The sequence below is a fragment of the Nuphar pumila genome, chromosome 3, assembly GCF_984573655.1.
Source record: "Nuphar pumila chromosome 3, dmNupPumi1.hap1.1, whole genome shotgun sequence".
NCBI classification, from domain to species: Eukaryota; Viridiplantae; Streptophyta; class Magnoliopsida; order Nymphaeales; family Nymphaeaceae; genus Nuphar; species Nuphar pumila.
In genome coordinates this window covers 7,574,883-7,596,776 of record NC_143251.1, presented here as the reverse complement: position 1 = coordinate 7,596,776, position 21,894 = coordinate 7,574,883, and the positions used below count along the sequence as shown (strand labels likewise).

The 21,894-nt window shown below is 35.7% G+C and overlaps 1 protein-coding gene across 5 annotated transcripts in view; it reads left to right on the top strand.

The window, feature by feature from the left end:
- The window catches only part of LOC149841814 (protein EXECUTER 1, chloroplastic-like), a 39,683-nt gene that overhangs the window by 15,051 nt on the left and 2,738 nt on the right, over nucleotides 1–21,894 (top strand). For all 5 annotated transcript variants that reach the window (XM_089998708.1, XM_089998707.1, XM_089998706.1 and 2 more), the window contains exons 4-8: nucleotides 6,489–6,595; nucleotides 17,335–17,416; nucleotides 18,793–19,506; nucleotides 20,122–20,245; nucleotides 20,361–20,530. In XM_089998708.1, the coding sequence (XP_089854834.1) occupies nucleotides 6,489–6,595; nucleotides 17,335–17,416; nucleotides 18,793–19,506; nucleotides 20,122–20,245; nucleotides 20,361–20,530 (1,197 nt within the window). The remainder of the gene's footprint in view (nucleotides 1–6,488; nucleotides 6,596–17,334; nucleotides 17,417–18,792; nucleotides 19,507–20,121; nucleotides 20,246–20,360; nucleotides 20,531–21,894) is intronic.

The window sequence follows — 21,894 nt, the reverse complement described above, 5'->3', positions numbered from 1 at the left end:
TTATGTTATTTTTGTGGACGATTAGTCCCGCTATACTTGGATATTTTTTCTCAAACACAAACATGAAGTATTTGAGAATTTTAAAAATTTTCATAAGTTAGTAACAAATCTTTTAAAAACCAATGTATCTATTTTTCGTTCTGATTCAGAAGAAAAAGACATGTCTAATGACTTTCAACAATATCTAAGAAAAAATGAAATACTTCATTAAAGGTCATGTCCTAATACACCACAACAAAATGGTTTAGCCGAAAGAAAGCATCAACACATAATAGAAACTACTAGAGCTCTTCTGATATCTAAGAGTGTTCCCAAATATTTTTGGGCCGAAGCAACTCTTACTGTTGTATACCTTATAAATAGGTTACATTCCTCAAAAAATCAAAAATTTTCATCATATGAAAAGATTTATAATGTCCCACCTGACTATTTGTGTATGAATGCTTTGTACTCACCCATAAGAATGATAAATTATCTTCTAAAGTTATTTCATATGTACTTTTAGGATACAGAGAAAGCCAAAAGGGATTTAAGTATTATGATATTAAAAATAATAAGTTATATATCTCTAAGAATGTCACCTTTTTAGAACAAGAAAATGATAAATTATCCCTTAAAGCCATTTCATATGTATTTTAAGGATATAGTGAAAGCCAAAAGAGATTTAGGTGTTATGATATTAAAAATAATAAGTTATATATCTCTAGGAATGCCACCTTTTTAGAACAAGAAAATGGTTTTGAAATTACCACACCCAAAGATGAAAATGAATACAATTTTTTAGAAATTTCTATTGAAAACAATGTCACACAAGCTGAAGACATTAATAAAATAACCTGCAATGAATCTCAACTGTATGAATCCCAGGATCATCCAAATCCCAGGAACAACTAAGTGCTTTGAAAAAATATTCACACATAGAAGTAGAATATTCAAAAGAACAAGAAAACACAATACATAAAGACCACGTAGGATTTCAAATCAATTTGTGCCATATGAATCTTTGGAACCTCATTATAGAGCTTGTTTAGCAATTTTTTTTCATACTTTGAACCTTTTACGTAAAACCAAGCAAAGGACTATCTTGAGTGGCAAAATGCTATGAATGAAGAAATTAGAGCCTTAGAGAAATCTCAAACTTGAGAATTATCTGACATACCAATCAATAAGAAATCAATAGGATGTAGGTGGATATTTAAAGTTAAAACTAAAGGTGATGCGTCTCTAGAAAGACATAAAGCTAGACTAGTCGCCAAAGGATATGCTCAAGAATATGGAATTGACCATGATGAAACTTTTGTTCCCGTAGCACGAATGACTACTGTTCGTATCCTCATAGTTATAGCCACTGTTAGGAAGTGGCCAATTTATCAAATGGATGTTAAAAATGTTTTTTTAAATAGTAATTTAAAAGAAGTATATACGAAACCTCTCCCTGGATACAATGTCCCTAAGGGCAAAGTTTTGCGCCTTAAAAAGATCTTGTATGGTCTTAAACAAGCTACACGAGCTCAGTATCTTCGTTTTAGTTCTGTTATGTTTAAGCTTGGATATACTTTCTATTATACTGACACTGTTTTGTTGTTAAGAATTTCACTGCAGGTATTGTTATTTTATTACTTTATGTTGATGATATAGTCATAATTGGAACAAATAAACAAAGAGTAGATCAAGTTAAATTTATTCTTAAGCAAAGTTTTGAAATGAGTGACCTTGGTTTTCTTAGATTTTTCTTATGGACTGAGGTTGCATATTCCCCTAGAGGGTATCTGTTGTCTTAATCCAAATTTGCAACTGAAATTATTGACAGGTCTAGAATTACTGACAACAAAATAGTTAATACTCCTGAAGTGATAAATGCAAAGATGAAAATTGATGATGGAGAACCTCTGGAAGATCCTACTTCATATCGGTAGATGATTGGTGCATTGACGTACTTAACTATTACCAGACCAGACATTGCGCATGCAGTTCACACAACCAGTCAATTTCAACACTTTCCTACCTCTGTGCACATGAGTGTTGTGATGCGTATTATCAGATATTTAAAAACTTCAACTTCTAAAGGATTATTTTTATCTTCATCTTCTCTTAATTTAATTGCTCATTCTGACTCTGATTGGGGAGACCCAAATGACAAACACTCAACTAATGGTTTTAGTATTTTTGTAGGAGATTTTCTGGTATCACGGAAGTGTAAAAAACAACATAAAGTATCTCTATCCTCTACAAAAGCTGAATATCGAGCCATGACAACAACTACAACTGAAATTGTATGGCTAAGGCGTCTTCGCAAGGATATGGGAGTAATTGTGACAGAGCCATCAAGACCATGTTGCGATAACAAAAGTACCATCTATATTGCTGGAAATCACACTTTTCATGAACATATTAAACATATTGAGATGGACTGTCATTATGTTCAAGAAGAGTTTAAAAAAAAAATATTTCACTGCCATATATGACTTCAGAATATTAGCTTGCAAATTTCTTCACCAAAGCCTTGCCTTCTCTGTGGTTTCATTTCTTATTGGACAAACTTTCGGTGATTCCACTGTAAGTTTGAGGGAAAGTGTTAATGTAGACATATCTTTACATATGTTAGGGGTATTTTAGTCTTTTTACATGTAAATCCAGAAATAATGTATTTTTATCTTTCTTTATTTTTATTCTTTTTCTTTCAAACAGTGTAAATATTTCCAGCCATATAGACCTTTTGGAAATTAGGATAGAGTGGTTGGGACCCTACCTAACAACTAGATTTTTAGCCATTGGGTAGGTCCCAACGGCTCTCTAGAGCCTTCTTTTTGTATATAAAGGGGTGAGACCCCTCTCTCCAAGTATGTCTTCTTGAAGGTATTATTCCCCAATAACATTGATATTTTTTATGTGTTCTCAGCCCATAAGTGGCTCATTTTTGTGTTGACCCAGAAGAAGTCATATTCTCAAGTATTCTCTTGCCCATACGTGGTACATCAAGGCATACACTTCAATTTGTGACACTGAGCTCCTTCTACGTTTACCTACATCATTTCCAATGTACGTGGGCTCTTCATTCATCATTTAGAATGTCTGCTTCTTCTTGAACCTATGCATCCAATACATAAATTTTTTTCAAACTAATGAGATCAAATTGCTCTTTATGCCTTCTTGATTATAACTTTTCTAGTTGCTTAAAAGGATGACATGAAAAAATTAAAATTAGTTAGATTTTGTATGATATAAAAAAAACTTTAAATAAACACATGAAAATGATGAATAAACTTTATAAATTTATATACCTTTGCCTCAACCGTAAGTTGTTGCGAACGTAGACGAGGTTATTGAGCCTTTTGTGCTCCAATCTATTTCTTCATTTTGTATGTATTTGCTCAAAGATGCTCTAATTTTTCTCTCATCCACTTGTACTACACATTTGGCTAAGAATGCGAATGACAAAAGCTCTAAAGTTTGGAACACATGTCTGAAAAAAACAAGAAAATGAAAAATCAATAAGACAATAACAAATATAAATTACAATCATACAAAACATCATAACTAAATAACAATATAAAATTAAAATTAAAATTAAAATAGACAAAATAGATTACATGAACACATCGTGGCATGATTTCGCACAACTGCAAGTCTCCCAATATCATACAATGCATTATCATAAATTTTTATTTCCTTATAAATTTTGCATGCCATAATCAGGGTTCAACCTTTCAATGCAATCCAAGAGTCCCTTGTTGACTTCTCTTTCCATTTTAATTGTAGGAGAGCATCTAAATGCATGATTTAAATAATATATTGCAGCATGAAGAGGTTGATGAAGTTGCCCAATCCACCTATGATCAATAATGTTTCGTATAGGGATATAAATTTTTTTTTCTTTCCATTAAAATTATCTCTAATGACCTCTTTTGCCTTATCCATGACTTCATAGAGATAACTCGTAGCTGGTTTGTCTTCACTGTCAACCAATCGAAGCGCCTTCACCAAAGGTATAACAATTTTCAACAACTTAAAGCATGAATCTCAGAATTCACTTATGAATATAATATCTCCAATTTTTCTTGACTTTCTTTTTTGTGCATGGGGATATGCATTCCACTCATCTGATGAAAACATTTTTTTAGTGCAGTTCTATTCTTTACTAGACTTTACATTGTCAAAAAATTTGTAGCAAATATAGTAATTGCACTACGAATCAACTCCGCACTACTAATGTATTTTCTCATTAAGTTTAAAATCTATGCATGATTGTAAATAAATTTAATAACTTCTTGGCAACATTCAATTGTGTGTTTTATCTCATTCATACTGCGATGTCTTGAAGCATGAGGTCTATGCAATGGGCAACACACAGGATCCAAAAGAATGACCCATAATTTTCTGTCAATTCTTTACCTACTGCTCTATAATTTGCTTTATTATCAATAATAAATTGAACAATATTTTAAGGTTGAATCTCTTCCACAACCTGATCAAATACCCTAAGCAATACATTTGTTATCTTGTGTGTATCAGACAAGTCAATTGATTTCAAAACATACTTTTTTTGGGGTAATAAACAAGGAAATTTGTCAAGGTCCTTGTCTTTCTGTCTATCCACCCATCTGTCATGATGCTACACTTAGTTTCTCTCTATGACTGCCTCATCTCATCACAATATGCCTTCACTTCATTTACATTAGTATATACAATTTTTTTCTCTCAAAGCATAATATGAAGGCATTTTATATTCAGGCCCGATATTGGTTATGACATTTGTCATGACCTGAAAATAAAAAGAATTTTTCGCATTCAAAGGGATGTAGGCATCATAGAACTATCTCCAACCACGACTTTCGCCTGCTCGACTTAATGTTGAGGAGTCATAATAGTACGAATGTCGGGTTGCACTCCAATAGCAGTCCTTTGAGGAAAAAAGCTCCTAATAGAGCCTATATCTACCTCCTCGCGAAAGACTCTTTTACTTTTTGTACCCATGACAACACTACTATTATCCCCAGTTACACCTTTTCCCTTCGTTGCAGAACTTCTTACTTCTGATACTATGTTAGGGGTTGTAGGATCAGAAGTAGAAAACTCATCTTCGTCCTCCTAGGGTTGCACATACTTCATTTCTACCTCACTCATATCTTTTTCTTGTTTTTTTTCTCTTAGATCAGTGAGTAATTGCTGACATTATCATTTTACGGCATCCGACAATTCTCTTGATGTGCAGGCTACAACATTGAGATGTGTCTCAGCTAAATGATGCTTCAACCGAGAGATACCACTTGAAAAAACAATTTGGCAATAGTTGCACTCGATTTTCGATCGTTGTCACTTATTACTTGAGTGCCCCATTGCCATGCCGGATCATTTGATGCCATCTTCCCCTAAAAAAACTCAATAAGAAGCAAAAAACAAGGTTTTTACCTTAACCCATTTCTTTGAGTGAAAAAATAGTGAAAATGCACTTAAACAAACCGCAAAAACCCTCTCTCTTACTTACGAATTGGCTCCCTAATCGCTCTCACGAGTCTTAGGGTGTGTGGATATCTCTCTAATGACTTCTACACAAATGAGGTAGTCAGACCCATGGTTACCGGAAGCGCCTAGCTAAAAGGGGAAGCGCGAAACGTTGCGCTTCCGAAGCGTGGGGGGAAGCGTCCCCCTTTTTTGGGAAGCGCGCTTCCCTTTAATGGGGGACGCGTTTCCCTTTAATGGGGTATGCGCTTCCCTTTAATGGGAAGCGCGCTTCCCATCACGCTTCCCCCTCGCTTCCCCTGTTTTTTTCAATTTTTTTGTATTTTTTATTTTTTATTTTTATTTTTTTCGCTTCCCCCTCACTTCCGAGACGCTTCCTGGGTCGCTTCCGAGACGCTTCCTAGGTCGCTTCCGAGACACTTCCCGAATTGGTCCTAAGTGGTCCCACGCTTCCCCACTTCCTAAAATTTTGAAAGTGCCTCGCTTCCCGTATCGCTTCCCGCTCCCGCTTCCTCAACTGGCAACCATGGTCAGACCTTAAGAGGTCTTTAAAGCCAAAAACTGAAAAATTACGATTTGGCCCTTTTTTTAAGTGCAGTTACACTGTATTGTACGATACACCCTATATCGTACGAATACATACGATAGAGATATGATACACACTCGTATCACGATAGGAGTGTGTATCGTGTCAATATTCTCCAATAGCACGACACTTACAACATTGCTTTCTATCATATGCCCATCTTGAAACTGTATTTATTTGCAAATTTGGTGTACATGACTTGTTGGTTAACTGGATCTCATGCCCATTACTTGACTTTTCTTTTTTCATATAGTCATAGAATACTACTATCACAAAGAAATTCTTTTTACCACTTATCTTAGATTGACTTGAGCCTTGGTTATCAAATGTTCTAGAACTCCATAGTAATAAGATCCAATGCACTTGGTGCAATACTTTTTTCTGAACTCGACATGCATGCCAAGCATCACATTGCTGATATGACTTGTGTTATTTCTTGCAGCTGGGTTGGTGGTTTGGCATATCAGAAGATCCATCTGATCCTTATGGTCGAATCATCCATATCAGCGCTGCACATGGCCGATTCATTGCAAAGAGCTACAGTTCACGGTAATACAGTAGCTGCAATATGTCACTAAGTAGGAAACATGTCAATAACAAGCCGTATTTTTTGTTTGTTTAGTTATGAAGCATAAAAAAGACATGCCTAGAACCTGTTATTGATCTGTGAAACGTGTCCAATAGAATGTATTGAAAGAGAGAAAATATATCTCAGGTCTCTGACTACAAGGAAAAAAATATTAATGCAAGGATATATATTGCAATTCCCTCTGATAAAGCTATTTGTTTTTGCCTTGGAAACAAAACTGTAAATGGACATATTTGATGTATGGAATCTGTCAACTGGAATATCAAAATGTTTTCAGCAACCAAAAACTTATGAGATATTGAAAGTACTACAGGTTTTTGTCTCATGAATATCTTGTTGATGCCCATCTTTGAGTTCTCCTGAGAAAATTCAATATTGCAATACTGTCCAAACAGATTTTGACAGCTGTGCTCTTCATTGGGTTGGCTGGACAGTTATAATGAGAATTAGCTTTAACATTGACTACATTGATGAAACAGCATGACATCCAAAGGAACTTGGACATAAATGTTTTTTTATCATGATGCATTATGATTATGTTTCACAGGTCCGATGTCTTCCACTGGGATTCGGGGGAGTATTCTTTATTGTATTTTCTCTTGCTTTTGTTATGATAATGAGCTCCAAATAGCATCATGCCAAGATGTTCGATCTTTCTCGCCTGATTCTATGAGGTATGGAGATGGGTTTGATTGTCTTATGTTTTGAGCTGCTCAGGCCCATTTTGTGCCATGTCTCAGTTGATGATCTGGTCTAGTTTGGTTTAGAGTGATCTTGGTTTTATTCCCCCATTTTCTAGAAGTTCACATCTAGATTTATTTTAGTAGCATAATAACTGGCTGAGTTGCCTTGCTCACAGTGAAGAATATGGGCCTGACCTGCTATGTGCTGGCTATAGGTCCAATTTGTTGTTCTCAACAGGCTGGGTGTGGTTTGGAAGTTCTTTTGGTAAATTGGTTGTGTTCTGGCATCTCACCCATCGTTTTTGCAACCTTAGCAGAGGCTGAGTTGGTCAAGGGATGGATTTTGGTGGCTGGATTGCTTCTGATGACGAAATATCACCAGTTGCTATCTAAAGCAAGTCAAGAACATAATTTGTGGATCTTTTCTTGGGAAAAGGATGCATGGTTAGCTGAAATTTCCCATGTATTATGGGTGTATTGGGGCCTTACGCATGGCTGAGAGATATTTTCAGATGGATAAAGTTAAATTGGATTTAATACATGAGTAATTGAGAGAGTCATGTAGAAAAGTGGATTTAATACATGAGAATTGAGAGAAATAATCATGTGGATAGACTCGTGGAATTGTGTTGCATGGATGTTAGGTCTTCCACTAAAAAATTTAAGGTTCCTTGTGTGGTTGTTAAACCCTCTTATATATTTTGCTTCTCAAAATAATATAAAAAATCTCTTATCTACTTTGGTATAAAGCATGTTGGACAAGGTTATATTTTGAGAGGGTTGCTGGATTGGTGATTCCTTACTAAGCATACCTTATCCTTTTGGTTACCAAGGCGATTTGTACCTCAAGTACCTAGGGTTTAATAGAAAGTACCAAAGCTTGGAAGGGTCATTTAACAAATGATGTTTCTGTCATTAAATGAAGTATATGCCTTGATGTGCCGCTTATGGGCAAGAGAACACTTAGAGAATATGACCTCTTATGGATCAATATACTAAAACACAAGAATGAACCACTAAGGGCTGAGAACACTCATAAAAACAATGGATATTATTGAAATGAGAGAGGGGGTAGACCCCTTTTTATATACACAAGAGACCCCTAGAGAGCCGTTGGGACCCACCCAACGGCTAGAATTCTAGCCATTGGGTAGAGTCCTAATGACTCTATCAATGTTCCCAAAAGCCCATGAGGTTGGGAATAATTACAATTAAAAGAATAAAAATAAAAACAGAAAACTAAGAATAGAAAAATACTTATTTTTGTGTACATATGAAAAGACCAAAATACCCCTAAACTTCCAATATACAGAAATGTACAAAACTATATATATATATGTTTACATTTAACACTCTCCCTCAAACTTAAGGTGGGATCACCAAAAGTTTGTCCAACAGGAAATAAAACCTTGGGGAAGACAATACTTTTGTGAAAAAGCCTGCAAGCCGATATTCTGAAGTTACATATGATAGTGAAATAGTCTTCTTCAAAATTTCTTCACTAACATAGTGATAGTCTATCTCAATATGTTTAGTACGCTCATGAAAAGTGTGATTTCTAGCAATGTAGATCACACTTTTGTTATCACAACATAGTCTTGATGGCTCTGTCACAATAACTCTTATATCCTTGAGAAAACGCCTCAACCATACAATTTCAGTAGTAGTGGTTGCCATGGTTCGATATTCAATTTCTATGGAGAATAAAGATAATTTTTGCTGCTTGCATTTTTATGATACAAGAGAATCTCCTACAAAAGCATAAAACCAGTAGTTGTGCGTCTGTCATTTGGGTCTCCTCCCCATAGCTATTAAACTAAGGAGAAGATGAAGAGAAAAATAATCCTTTAGAAGTAGAAATTTTCAAATATCTAATAATACGCATCACAACATTCATGTGCACAGAGGTAGGAGAATCCTGAAATTGACTGGTCGTGTGAACTGCATATGTTATGTCTGGTCTGCTAATAGTCAAGTATGTCAGTGCTCTAATCATCTGCCGATATGGAGTAAGATCTTTCAGAGGTTCTCTATCATCAATTTTCATCTTTGCATTTATCACTTTAGGAGTATCTACTCTTTTGTCATCAGTAATCCAGATTTGTCAATAATTTATGTTGTAAACTTGGATTGAGACAACATATACCCTCTAGGAGAATCTGAATCTTCAATCTCTAAGAAATATTTGAGAAAACCAAGGCCAATCATTTTGAAATTTTGCTTAAGAATAAATTTAACTTGATCTACTCCCTGTTTATCTGCTCCAGTAATGATCATATCATCTACATAAAATAACAAAATAACAATACTTGCAACAAAATTCTTAATAAACAAAGCAGTGTCAGTATAACACGAAGTATATCCAAGTTTAAGCATAACAGAACTAAAATGATCATACCAAGCTTTTTAAGCTTGTTTAAGACCATACAAAGTTTTTTTAAGGCATAACACTTTTCCTTTAGGAACATTATATCCGGGGGGTAGATCCATATATACTTCTTTCAAGTCACCATTTAAAAATACATTTTTAATATCCATTTGATAAATTGGTCACTTAACAAAAGTTATGGCTATGAGAATTTTAACAGTAGTCATTCGTGCTACATGGGCAAATGTTTCATCATAGTAAATACCGTATTCTAGGGCATATCCTTTGGCGACTAACCTAGCTCTATGTCTCTCTAGAGATCCATCACTTTTAGTTTTGACTTTAAATACCCACCTACGTCCTATTGATTTCTTGTTGATTAGTATATCAGATAATTCTCAAGTTTGAGATTTTTCTAAGGCTCTAATTTCTTCACTCATTGCATTTTTTCACTGAGGATAGTCTCTTGCTTGATTATATGTGGATGGTTCAAAGTATGAATAATTTTTTGCTAAACAAACTCTATAGTGAGGTTTTAAAGATTCATATATCACAAATCTATTTGGATCTGTATGTGGTTTCTCTGAGTGTCTAATTCTTGTGTTTTCTTGTTCTTCTATGGTTGAATATTTTTCAAAAGCACTTAGTTGTTCATTATCTTATCTTCTTTGATATTGAATGACATTCGGATGATCGTGGAGCTCAATAGCTTGAGATTCGTTGCAAGTTATTTCATTAATGTCTTCATTTAATTGGGATATTTTCAAAAACTTGTATTTATTTTTATTTTTGAATAACACAGTATCAAAACCATTTTCTTGTTCTAAAAATGTGACATTCCTAGAAATATAAAGTTTGTTGTTTTTAGCATCATAACACCTAAATCCTTTTTGACTTTCTCAATATCTTAAGCATATACAAGCAATTGCTTTAGGAGATAATTTATCATTCTTATGGGTGAGAACAAAACATCTACACCCAAAGACCCTTAGTCTAGAATAATCAAGAGAGACATTATAAATTTTTTTATGTGGTGAAAGATTTTGAATTTTTGAAGAAAGTAGCTTATTTATAAGATATACAAAGGTAAGAGCTGCCTCAACCCAAAAATGTTTGGAAACACTTTTAGATATGAGAAGAGTTCTAGTGGTCTCTATTATGTGCTGATGTTTTCTTTCGGCCAAACCGTTTTGCTGTGGCGTATTAGCACAACCTTTAATAAAGTATTTCATTTTCTCTTAAATATTGTTGAAAGTCATTAGATATGTATTTACCCCTTGAGTTAGAATGAAAAATAGATATATTGGACTTTAAAAGATTTGTCACTAACTTATGAAAATTTTTAAAATTCTCAAATACTTCATGTTTATGTTTGAGAAAATATATCCAAGTATAGCAGGAGTAATCATCCACAAAAATAACATAATAAGAGTATCCTCCCTTGGAGGCAACAGGGGCAGGACCCCAAACATCATAATGAATTAATTCAAGCGGTTTAGTGACAAAAAAAGACCTCTCTTAATATGAAATTGATTTCATTTTTGCAAGAATACAATCGGTACAAGAGATTTGTTTATTACAAAAGATCCTCAGATGAAGAATATTGGATAATTTATACATACTAAGGTGTCTTAGTCTTTGATGCCACAAAACTTTATCCAATTTTTTAAACATTAAGGCAAAAAGTCTTGATAGGAATTTTCAACTCCATATAATACAAGTCTTCTTCCTTATGCCCTTCCCCAATCTGTCTCCCGGAATGAAGATCCTATATTAATCAGTGATTTGAGAAACAAAAAGTAAATTTAAATTTAGTTTTGGAACAAATCTTATTTGAGGAATACTAAAAATATAATATTTTTCAAAATTTTCAATTTCATTAATATCAAGAGAGGTTCCATCAGCAGTGCAAACATTTCTTTTACTAATAGAACTTCTAAAATTGGAAAGTATAGATTTATCATGTCATATGAAATGATGCACCTGAGTCTAAAAGCCAAGAAGCCATATCTGGAGGAGAAAGAATAGGAGACGGTGACATCGGTCACAGATTGTCCTTTGAGTAGAGGTTGCAATGCCTTCACGAGTTGAGAAAGAGACATGTTTGAAATTGATTTACTTGAAGAATCTTGGTCAACTTGTGAAGTACCAACCGAAACAACCTTCTTGTCATCTTTGTTCTTGAATTCTAGACAAAATAGTTTAATATGTCCCGGTTCCCCACAATTATGGCAAAAAATACCTCCTCTTTTCCTTCCATCTCATTTTCCTTCATACACACAATTCTTCCCATATTTATTGTTCTTTATAAAAGTGTGGGGGTTTGTATGCATGAATGTTGTCACCTGGTTTGTATGTGTGAATGTGACACCCGGTTTTGAAACGGACAACACATTGTCCTTAGCTTCTTTTGCTTTATTTTGAGACCTTAATATACTCTCTTCCATGCAAACTTGAGCTAAAACATCTTGAATAAGAGGAAACTCATCTTGTCTTCTATATATGATGTTGCTTCTCATTTGTTCAAACTCTGGTCACAACCCTCTCATGAATTGAAAGAATTGCTCATTGTTTATTTGCTTCTTTCTAGTTTGAACATCATTGGGAGTTTTCCAAACAGGCTCTAACTTAGCCATTTGATCCCACAACTTTTTTAAAGAGCCAAAGTACTCTCTAATACTCTTGTCGCCTTGTTTACAATTGTGTATCTTGTCTTGAAGCTCCCATCAAAATGCAATGTTGTATTGAATATATGTTTGTTTAGTGAAGAGCCACAACTCTTTCAAACTCCAATATAGTTTCACATGTATCTTCGTTCATGCTTCCCATAAATAAGGAAAGTACCTTGTTATGGGCAATTTCCCATTCCTTTAAACCTTTCTTATAACCTATAACAGCTTTTTTCGTTTATTCTCCTTTAGGAACCTCCTCTTTAATGGATTTTGTGAGTGAGTTGTGGTTCTATTGCGGAACCATCAACATACTCCCACAATCCTTTACCAATAAGGATTCTTTTGATGGCGGTAGCCCATAATTGTACTTCTTTCCATCAAATCTTATTGGAACTACCGTCACCACTTCTTTTTCTACCATAGAACCGAATAATACAAAGAAAAAGAGAAGAGAGAGGAAGAGAAATAAATACTTGAGAAAACTTTCAACTTTTTTTGAAGCACCAATGCCTCTATGCATTCATAAGAAGACCAATCTTCAAGAAGGTTGATAGGCATGCTTCCCGAGGCAAGACCCGATCTTCACGTTGCCTCAAAATATGCTTGAGAAAGAGTCGAATAACACAAAGGAGTCGATAGGCTCTGATACCATGTCAAGAAGTGAAGTATATGTCTTGATGTGCCACTTATGGGCAAGAGAACACTTAGAGAATATGACCTCTTATGGGTCAATACACGAAAACACAAGAATGAGCCACTAAGGGTTGAGAACACTCATAAAAATAATGGATATTATTGGAGAATAATCCCTTTGAGAATGTTACAAATGAGAGAGGGGGTAGACCCCTTTTTATATACACAAGAGATCCCTTAGAGAGCGGTTGGGACCCTACCCAACGGCTAGAATTCTAGTGGTTGGGTGGAATCCCAACAACTCTATCAATATTCCCCAAAAGCCCATGAGATTGAGAATAATTACAATAAAAAGAATAAAAATAAAAATAGAAAAATAAGAATAGAAAATTGCTTATTTGTGTGTACATGTGAAAAGACTGAAATACCCTTGAACTTCAAATATACAGAAATGTACAAAACTGTATATATATATATGTGTGTTTACATTTAACAGTTTTCTCATACACATCTTTCATCTTGACTTGAAATGTGGATTATTTAGGGTGGTTTCATTTTGAAAGCTAGTTGTTTTGTTTGATAACATTATCTACGCCCATTCCCAGTTAATGAAGTTGGGGTAGCTGAACCTCCTTGTCTTGCCACTCATGGTTAGCCATTTGTAATGGAGAACAACATTCAGGCTAGGGTTTTTTATTATACCAGCAAAATGCGTCATCAAAAAAAGATTATACCAGCAAAATGCATGTGCACCAGTGCACATGGAAGGAATAAAAAAAATGTCAAATTTGTATTTCAAGTGCTTATGCTTAACCCTGTAACACTGCCGCTATTACATAAAGCAAAAAGTTTACACTTAAGTTATGCCACATTTTAAAATGATGCTTAATTATTTACTTAATAAAATAAATTAGGCAAAACAAAGAAGTAAACATGTGAGAACTGAAAAAATATGTTTTTACTTTCGTAGCTAGGCAATAAGAAAACACATGTTAGATGACAAAAAGGGAAAATAACACCCCGTAAGAGGATTAATTAGAATGGATAACTAAAGCAAAAAGATAGTAAAAGACATAAAAAATGCAAACTATATCAAATCCTCTAAAAAATGAGCTAAATTGCAGTTAAAAGCATCTAAAAACACTGCATATATAATAAAAATTGAATGAAGACTATATTGTCTTGAAATGAAAAAGGAAAGATAATATATACTAAAAAATTTGTATATCATGCACATAGAGACTAAGATATGAGAGAGTAATGTTTAAGAAATAAATGAAAAGACCAAGGGCTTCTCAAATATATTTCAAGGAGTTGAGTTCCATAAAAAAAATATTGTTTTAGGCAAAGGCCCATAATTCCTATTCCGAAAATTTTGTTTAAAAATCATTTAGCAATCATTGTTATATTCATTGCATAGGGCTTCTTTGTCTTTGGATGCCCTGTGAAGATACTTAGCAGTTGGTTCATTCTTATCCTTGTTTTGTGAAACTTCTCCATCTTTTGCAACACCGAAAAGGAAGAGGTGAGGAAACTAATAGAAGAGGAAGTAAGAATTGCAAATGAGATGTGCAAGATGAAATTAGAGAATTATATATATATATATATATATATATATATATATATATATATATATATATATATATATATATATATAGAGAGAGAGAGAGAGAGAGAGAGAGAGAGAGAGAGAGAGAGAGAGAGAGAGAGAGAGAGAGAGAGAGAGAGTTGTTGAAACATCCTATTTGAATCTAACACTATTTGTAGATGTGAATCCTTAAATAAGATATATCTAGATCAAATTCAAAATCTGTTGAACAGATTATTTTATATTTAGATAAGAGTAATATCGGGATTGTGTTAAACCTATATTAATATTAAGATCAAATATATCAATTTTACGTTTTGGATACTCCAACTATTAGGATTACCTCTATTCACATTTCTTTGGATATTATAAGTTCATCCAGAGGATTGACCTATGATTCCAGCTAGGTTGTATGGGTTCTAGATCCACCTATAAATCCTAGGCAACACTCTTCCGGGCAGGCACCCATCAAGGTAATGAGATTTGGATGTCTTAGTCTAGTTAGAACATTGATCTGCAATATTAGACACCACAGTCATCATCATCAAACCTTGCATCACCTGCATCAGGTCAAGTCTGCCTAAAATTGTGGCCGCCATATTTACAGTTCAGACTACAATTATACTTCCTCACTCTAAGATGTTGTTAGGCATGAATCTTGTTGGAATGCATGAGCGATGTTTAAGTGTAGCTTAGTGGAATCCAAGGTTCAGGAACTGGTTATGTCCGGGCCATCCTGATCCATTCAAGTTAATTCCTTCAGTTTCAAACTCAGATTTAGATCTGCCTGAATGATGCATAACCTGATTCAAATCGGTGAAAGCCAAGGTGTGTGGTGAGTTGGATGAGTTGAGCCCCGTTGGACATATGTGTGTGTGTGTGTGTGTGAGAGAGAGAGAGAGAGAGAGAGAGAGAGAGAGAGAGAGAGAGAGAGAGAGAGAGAGAGAGAGAGAGAGTCATTGTGAATGGTAGTGAGATCAGACTTCTTAATGGATTGAGTGGGTAGTTTGCAAGGTCCGAAGCTAAAAAGTGGGTTGAGGTCATCATTGACCAAGTGAAAAAAAAATCCTAGCACAAAAGGTTCCACCAGCATCAACACAGACTACACAGCATCACCGACTGAACTCTAGTGGCTTGTTGTCTTGTAGTAGGGAAAACAATTTAAGTGTAAAAATAATGTCTAATTTTAATTGGACAGCCAAGAAGTAAAGATAGCTCTTCCTGGATTTTAACGTGAAGTGAGCCTGCTACACATCAAACTTAGATGGCAGGTTTTCACAAGTGGAGAGATACATAAAAAAATGATTTAACTGGACCCCTTTTAAGATAGGCAAGTAATGATAGCCCTCCCTGGATTTTTTATATGAGAGCCTGATACCTGTCAACTAAATGAGACGTGAAGGCACCACGATGACAGGTTTTTACAAGTGAAAAGGGAAATATGGCGGATGGCAGGTTTTTATATGTAGACTTAAAATATAACATGTTGGCAGGTTAAGCTTTGAAAATGTATGTACACATGTCTCGACATCCAGCCTTTCATCTTCACAGCCAATGGAAAATACAGTAATGTTAATTCACAACCAATAGAAAACAAAGAAAACTTTAATTTTTGCAAATCTTGGGACTGGTGGCCCCTTTATATATAGTATAGAGTTTGATCTTTTTCTCTGTGATGTAGAGGAGTTTACATCTTCTCATTTCTAAGATTGATTGCAGCAAATCACGTTGGCCTTCCCTCTCCTATTGCAACCTTGTGATTATGTAGAGATTTGTTGAATTTTTCTGATCTTGACATAGACTATTCATGTTGCACCCTTCATAATTGATGAAACATTGCATAATGGTGCAGAAATTAGCTTGATTGGATGCTTTTGCATATAGAAACATCCTTCCACAAATTGTGCTTGACTATATCACAGTACTTTGGAATAAAACTCAGGAAGCAAATTGCGGAACCTTAAGAGAAGTTTTATTAATTGAGCCTTCCTATGTTCTTAGTGTTGTTTATATACTCTTAACTTCGTAGATTTCCTTATGCTTTTTGTGAGATGATTAATATCCCTTAATTTCATTAGGTTGCAAATGTAGTTTTTTATATTATGAGTGCACATGATTAAGCTTAGGTAAGTAAAAACTTCAGTTTGGGTTGAATGGACACCCTTTCCTTGATACTCACGGTATGCCCTTTTTGCAGTCCTTAAATTTCCATTTTCTGCTCCATTCTGCTTAGAGATATGATGTTCTACTAAAAGTGCCTGTCTGCAATTTTCTTTTAAGACTTCACTCTGCTGGATGTCATGCTCCAGTCTGAAGTCTGCTCCCCTATTTCTTTTCCCCTTTAACCCCTAGACTGGCTAAAATCTCTGTATGATGAAGTGAAAAATAAGGTTATTATTAGATGGGCTCATGTTAAATGCAAAGTTGCAAACAAATACAGTGCATGTGCATGCACACTTGATAATTTTATTGAACAGTATCTTCTTTTATTTTGGGTATCTTTTATGATGGCCACTTTCTAGCTACTCATTTTGAACAAGTGACATCTATTTAATGCTCCAACTTTACATTGTTCCTGTTTTTGTGATGTCAATAATTCTTGGAATCTGTTGGATATGATCTGCCTAACTATATGTTGATGAATGAAAAAGAGAAGTGGTTTGATTAGTCATTCTGAGTTTCTGATGGTGCATCTGTTGTTCTTACATGAATTGGCCTGTGGATTTTATGGAATTTAACGAGTTTTTTTTGACAGGCAACTGGCTACCTCTTCACCTGGCATTCCTTTATTTGAAATATATGTTACCATAAATAGCAAAGGAGAGTATTCACAGCAGGTACAATTTTGCTCATTTGAGGTTGTCATGGTCAGTTACATTTGATGATTGTCTAGAACTAATGGAAATTAGTTAAGCCCTGCTTGTAGGATATATGCTTTGTTGAGAATATCGCCTTTAATACAGATATATCATAGCCCCAAGGGGTTTGATGTAGTGGGATGGGGGCCTAGGTCGCTAGGCGAGTGGTCTAGGTTCAAATCCCATGGGTGTCACTCCTGTGCAAACCAAAGCGTGGTGACACCTTGGGGGCGAGGGGTAAGCCCTCGGAGTTTTACGCTGCCAAGACAACAACCGTAGGTACAGCAGGCAGAGCCAGTGCGCTCAGGTCTCTGATCCTGGAGCGGTTTCTCCAAGTAAAAATAAAAAAATATATAGATATATCACAATCATCATTTCTTTCACTTCAGTGCCCATAAAGCACAGGCTTATCCTTTGGGATCTCCAAATTCTTGTAGTGTTTCTCATGATAATTAAAATCAAAAGTTCCCCTTAGATTTGGTGACAACTTTGTTTCTATTTCCATATATGTAATTAGAATGCTTGCGGGATATGGGATGACTAATTTTGTATGGCATGGGAATGCGGTGTGTGAGTGAAAACTGGTTATCCATGGACATGCCTTTTATCTTCCTTATTAGGTATTTTTTCCTTTTCATGGACACACCATTTAGAGCTGAGGTGATGATTCAAACATGTGGAAAATGTTGTAAGAATTGTATTGCAACGTTTGATACAGTACAATTAGTCATAGTAATTTACCAGGATGTGGCACAATACGCCATGAAATAACACAATATGTGGTATATCGTGCTGTATCAATTTGTATCACTGATTCACTGGTATTGTGAGATACAACCTATAGCATATGAGTTGATCTTTGTCAGAGCTTGAAGTTTGTTAGCTAGTCTTTTGTCTCCATTTTTTGCTAATTTTGCTTGTACTTTTAAGTTCAATAGTCATTTTGACACATTTTCACATCCAAAACTGGCCATTTCCCCTTATGATTTAGAGTTTTTTATATCTAAAAAATGGGGGTTTGAGATTTTTTCCTAATTTGATCCTTGAGAAGCTTAATTTGTGCATGATCTTTAGGGTTACCTTAATCCAGTCTTCGGTAATCTTGATTTTATGTGAAGCAGCTAGCCTATTGGTTTAAGGATAAAATTGGTGAATCACTAACCCTGTTTTATATTTAAATTCTAAAAAAAATAGAGATTTTAAACAGAAAAGGATTATACGGTTGAGATGTGAGCAATTTATGAGGAAGAGTGTATGTGAGTTTGAAACGTCTACACTTACATTTCTTGGTGTCCACGTAGTTATCTTTTTCAGTTTAATGTTATGTCTGTTGATAAGCTCCTTGTGCTTTCCAGGCAGTCTACTTGAATAAGACTAGAGACAATGCCATGGATTTTCAAGCGTCATCTTCTAAAATGTTGGATGCTAGTGACACTGATTTATTGGTTAATCCAGCTGAAGAAATAGATGATCTAGACAGCACAGAAGCTATAGAGGAGAGTGAAGATGTTGAGGACAAGGATGAGGATGTTGATGTGGCTGAGGGATTGACAGGTGTGCTCAATGTCCTGCGAGATATGATACCAGGTGCAAAGGTTAAGGTATTGAAGGTTGTTGTCCCTGGAAAAGTTGACAAGGATTTGATCTCGAAGGTGTTTGAACAGATAATGGAAGAGGAAGATGAAGAAAAGGACATAGAATCAATAACCGTTGGGTCATCAAATGAGGTTGATATGGAGAACACACAAGATGAGGTTCCAAATGTAGGAAGTAATGATGCTGCTGAGGAAGAAAACCAGATTGCAGTGAAGCTGGTAATTGGTGGACTTGTTCAGAAACTGTCAAGTAGCAAACCTAACATCCCAATTCGGATGCCGGCTACTCTTGAAAAAAGCGATCGGTTATCTTTTTTATTTCGAATAGAGAAAGATGACAGCCAACAAGAGATTGGCAGCAAATATCATGGACCTGTGGGAAAAAATGCTAAACATCCTGTACGTCGACGTATTGGCCTTGTTACATCAGATCTTGCAAAGGTCCTTGTGAGAGGGGAGAAGGTTCCTGGGAAGGTTGGTTATTTCCTTTTCTTGTTTATGGGTAGACAAAAGCAACACTATGAATACATAAAAGATCCTCCTCTTCTGTGATTCTTTTTTTTATCTTTAAAAGAGATGCATTATTCTCTGAAATGGTTGGAATTCTCCCTTGATACTGTAATAGATGCATCATCGGATAAGCCATGACCTACAATGGGGACAGCTCAAGACAAGTTGGATCTCACAGGGCATGTTGATCCATCTGTAGTCTATCTACATCCCATGATAATTTAAGATAATAACTAGATGAAGCTGGCCTGACACGGTTCAAGCCCTAGGTTCCTGTGGAGTTCCAATACTCGAGGATTAGTGGTGGAAAGAGAACTGCTTAACACGTGTAATATCTCTGGTTATGTCCAAGTCTTGACTCCTGACTGGGCTGTCTATGGGTTGCATCCAGGTGAAATTCCTGATTGGTCCATCCCTACTTTTTCAGACATGTACCCCTAATACTTGGTCCAGTTGGGATTCTGGATCGTGTTTAGAGGTGTGATCTGGAGCTCTATCCAGATGTATTAGGATAGAATTACAAGATCCAATAGTAACACGTAAATAGCTTGATGTTTAGAGTGTTGTAAACTGATTCAGGTTCTTAAGGATGTTGGGGATTTTATAAACTTTGCCTTGAGCCAATTCCAGAATCGACAAGCTCTATCTGGTACCACAATTTTCCATCGGATAGAAATACCAACAACGCCAGATCCTCTGCATGGTGACCATCTTTTTCTTTTTCCCTTTTTTAGCTGCTAAGTATTTTTGGCCTGTGTAATTTTCTTCAACGAGTGTATGATGACTTAAAATTGTTTCTGATGGATTTCTGTGGCCAGGTCTATATGTTGGTGCTCATGGTCCATATAGTTCAGAAGTTATTCATCTGAGACGCAGATATGGTCAATGGAAAGAAGATGGTGAAGGTTCAGAGTCTCAACGTCTCAAATTCTATGAGTATGTTGAGGCTTTAAAAATAACTGGGGATCCTTATGTCCCAGCTGGTCAGGTATTTTTGGTTCATCTGATACAGTTATGTTCAAGTGCCTTACTTTTTTTTACTTTATTGTCATCTATGGTTTTACAGATTGTTTTCAGTATGCTTACAGACAATTGGAATGATAAGATTCCCGTGACTATTTCTTGTTTGAGTGCTATATCTTAATTTTGTAATGTGCGTCTTCCCTGGAAGCAGTTGGAAAATTTAGGCTCTTGCAATGGTTGCCTGCAAAACCATTGCCCCCTCTTTTTATGTGCTTTGACCATGTTGCTGTGGTTTTGTTTCCTGCCAATGGTTATAATTATTAGTGCTTCCTGGGGTGTGGCGGGTCCCTTCCCTCCTTATTGGCTATGCAGAAAAAAGGCAAAGCAACAGAAGAGACCCTCGACTATTTATTTACCTCTCACTTAATCACCCCGTGTTTTCTAATTATCCCTTTTTAGTATAGGTTTTTTCTCTTGACTTAGTAGGTTGGGTACATAGCAAGGAAGGAGATGTCTCTACCTGTATTACTCTTTGAGGAGGGCCTACCCACCTTTGCCCCTAGATGAGGACACCCCCCTTGAAACCCCCATATTGGCCGCTCAGCTGTGGGATTGGGCACCTTGTTCCTTTTTCCCTAGAGCCTGACTGTACCAATCACACACACACACACAGCCCCATTCATGGATGCGTGCTTTTACACATTCTGTATCCGACTCTAAAATGCCGTCTTCATAGGGATGTAAATTGCTTGGTTCAGGTCAGATGTAGGCATTGCTGAATCCTGCATGTTCTGGTGTAGCCCAACTGGATGGATTCAGAGCTGGATCCAGATATGGATGAGAAAGCCTCCACTGGACCCTGCATTTGATTAGCTACTTGTCATTACTGGATGCAGTTTTATATATAATCATGTTTTGGATGGTAACTGAATTCATATTCTTTGGTATTTGTGTACAGCAAACATAAAGCATATATGACCCACTTACCTAATCTGATCTGGAAAGGGTTAGTAAATCCATTCAAATGGTGATCAGTCAATCAGATTTCATCGGCAAATCCTCTGCATTAATGCACCTGCATCTTCAAAGATGTTTGGAACTGATGACACAAGCATCCGCTAGAAATACTTCACACGTCATTTGCCAGAGTAGCTGAACGTTGAGAACATCTAAATTGTGGATTCAAACTGACTTGTGAATGATATGCGCCTGTTTTGGATTGTGGAAAATGAAGCCATGATCAATAGGTTTCTAATGCTAGTTAACATGAAACTTAGAATGGGGTATGTGTGTAATTTCCCCTTCCCAATATCCATCTCTACTCCAGACACCAGCAGACTGGGGTTCATGCAGGGGAGAGAGAGGTTGGGAATGGCTATCATTGAATCA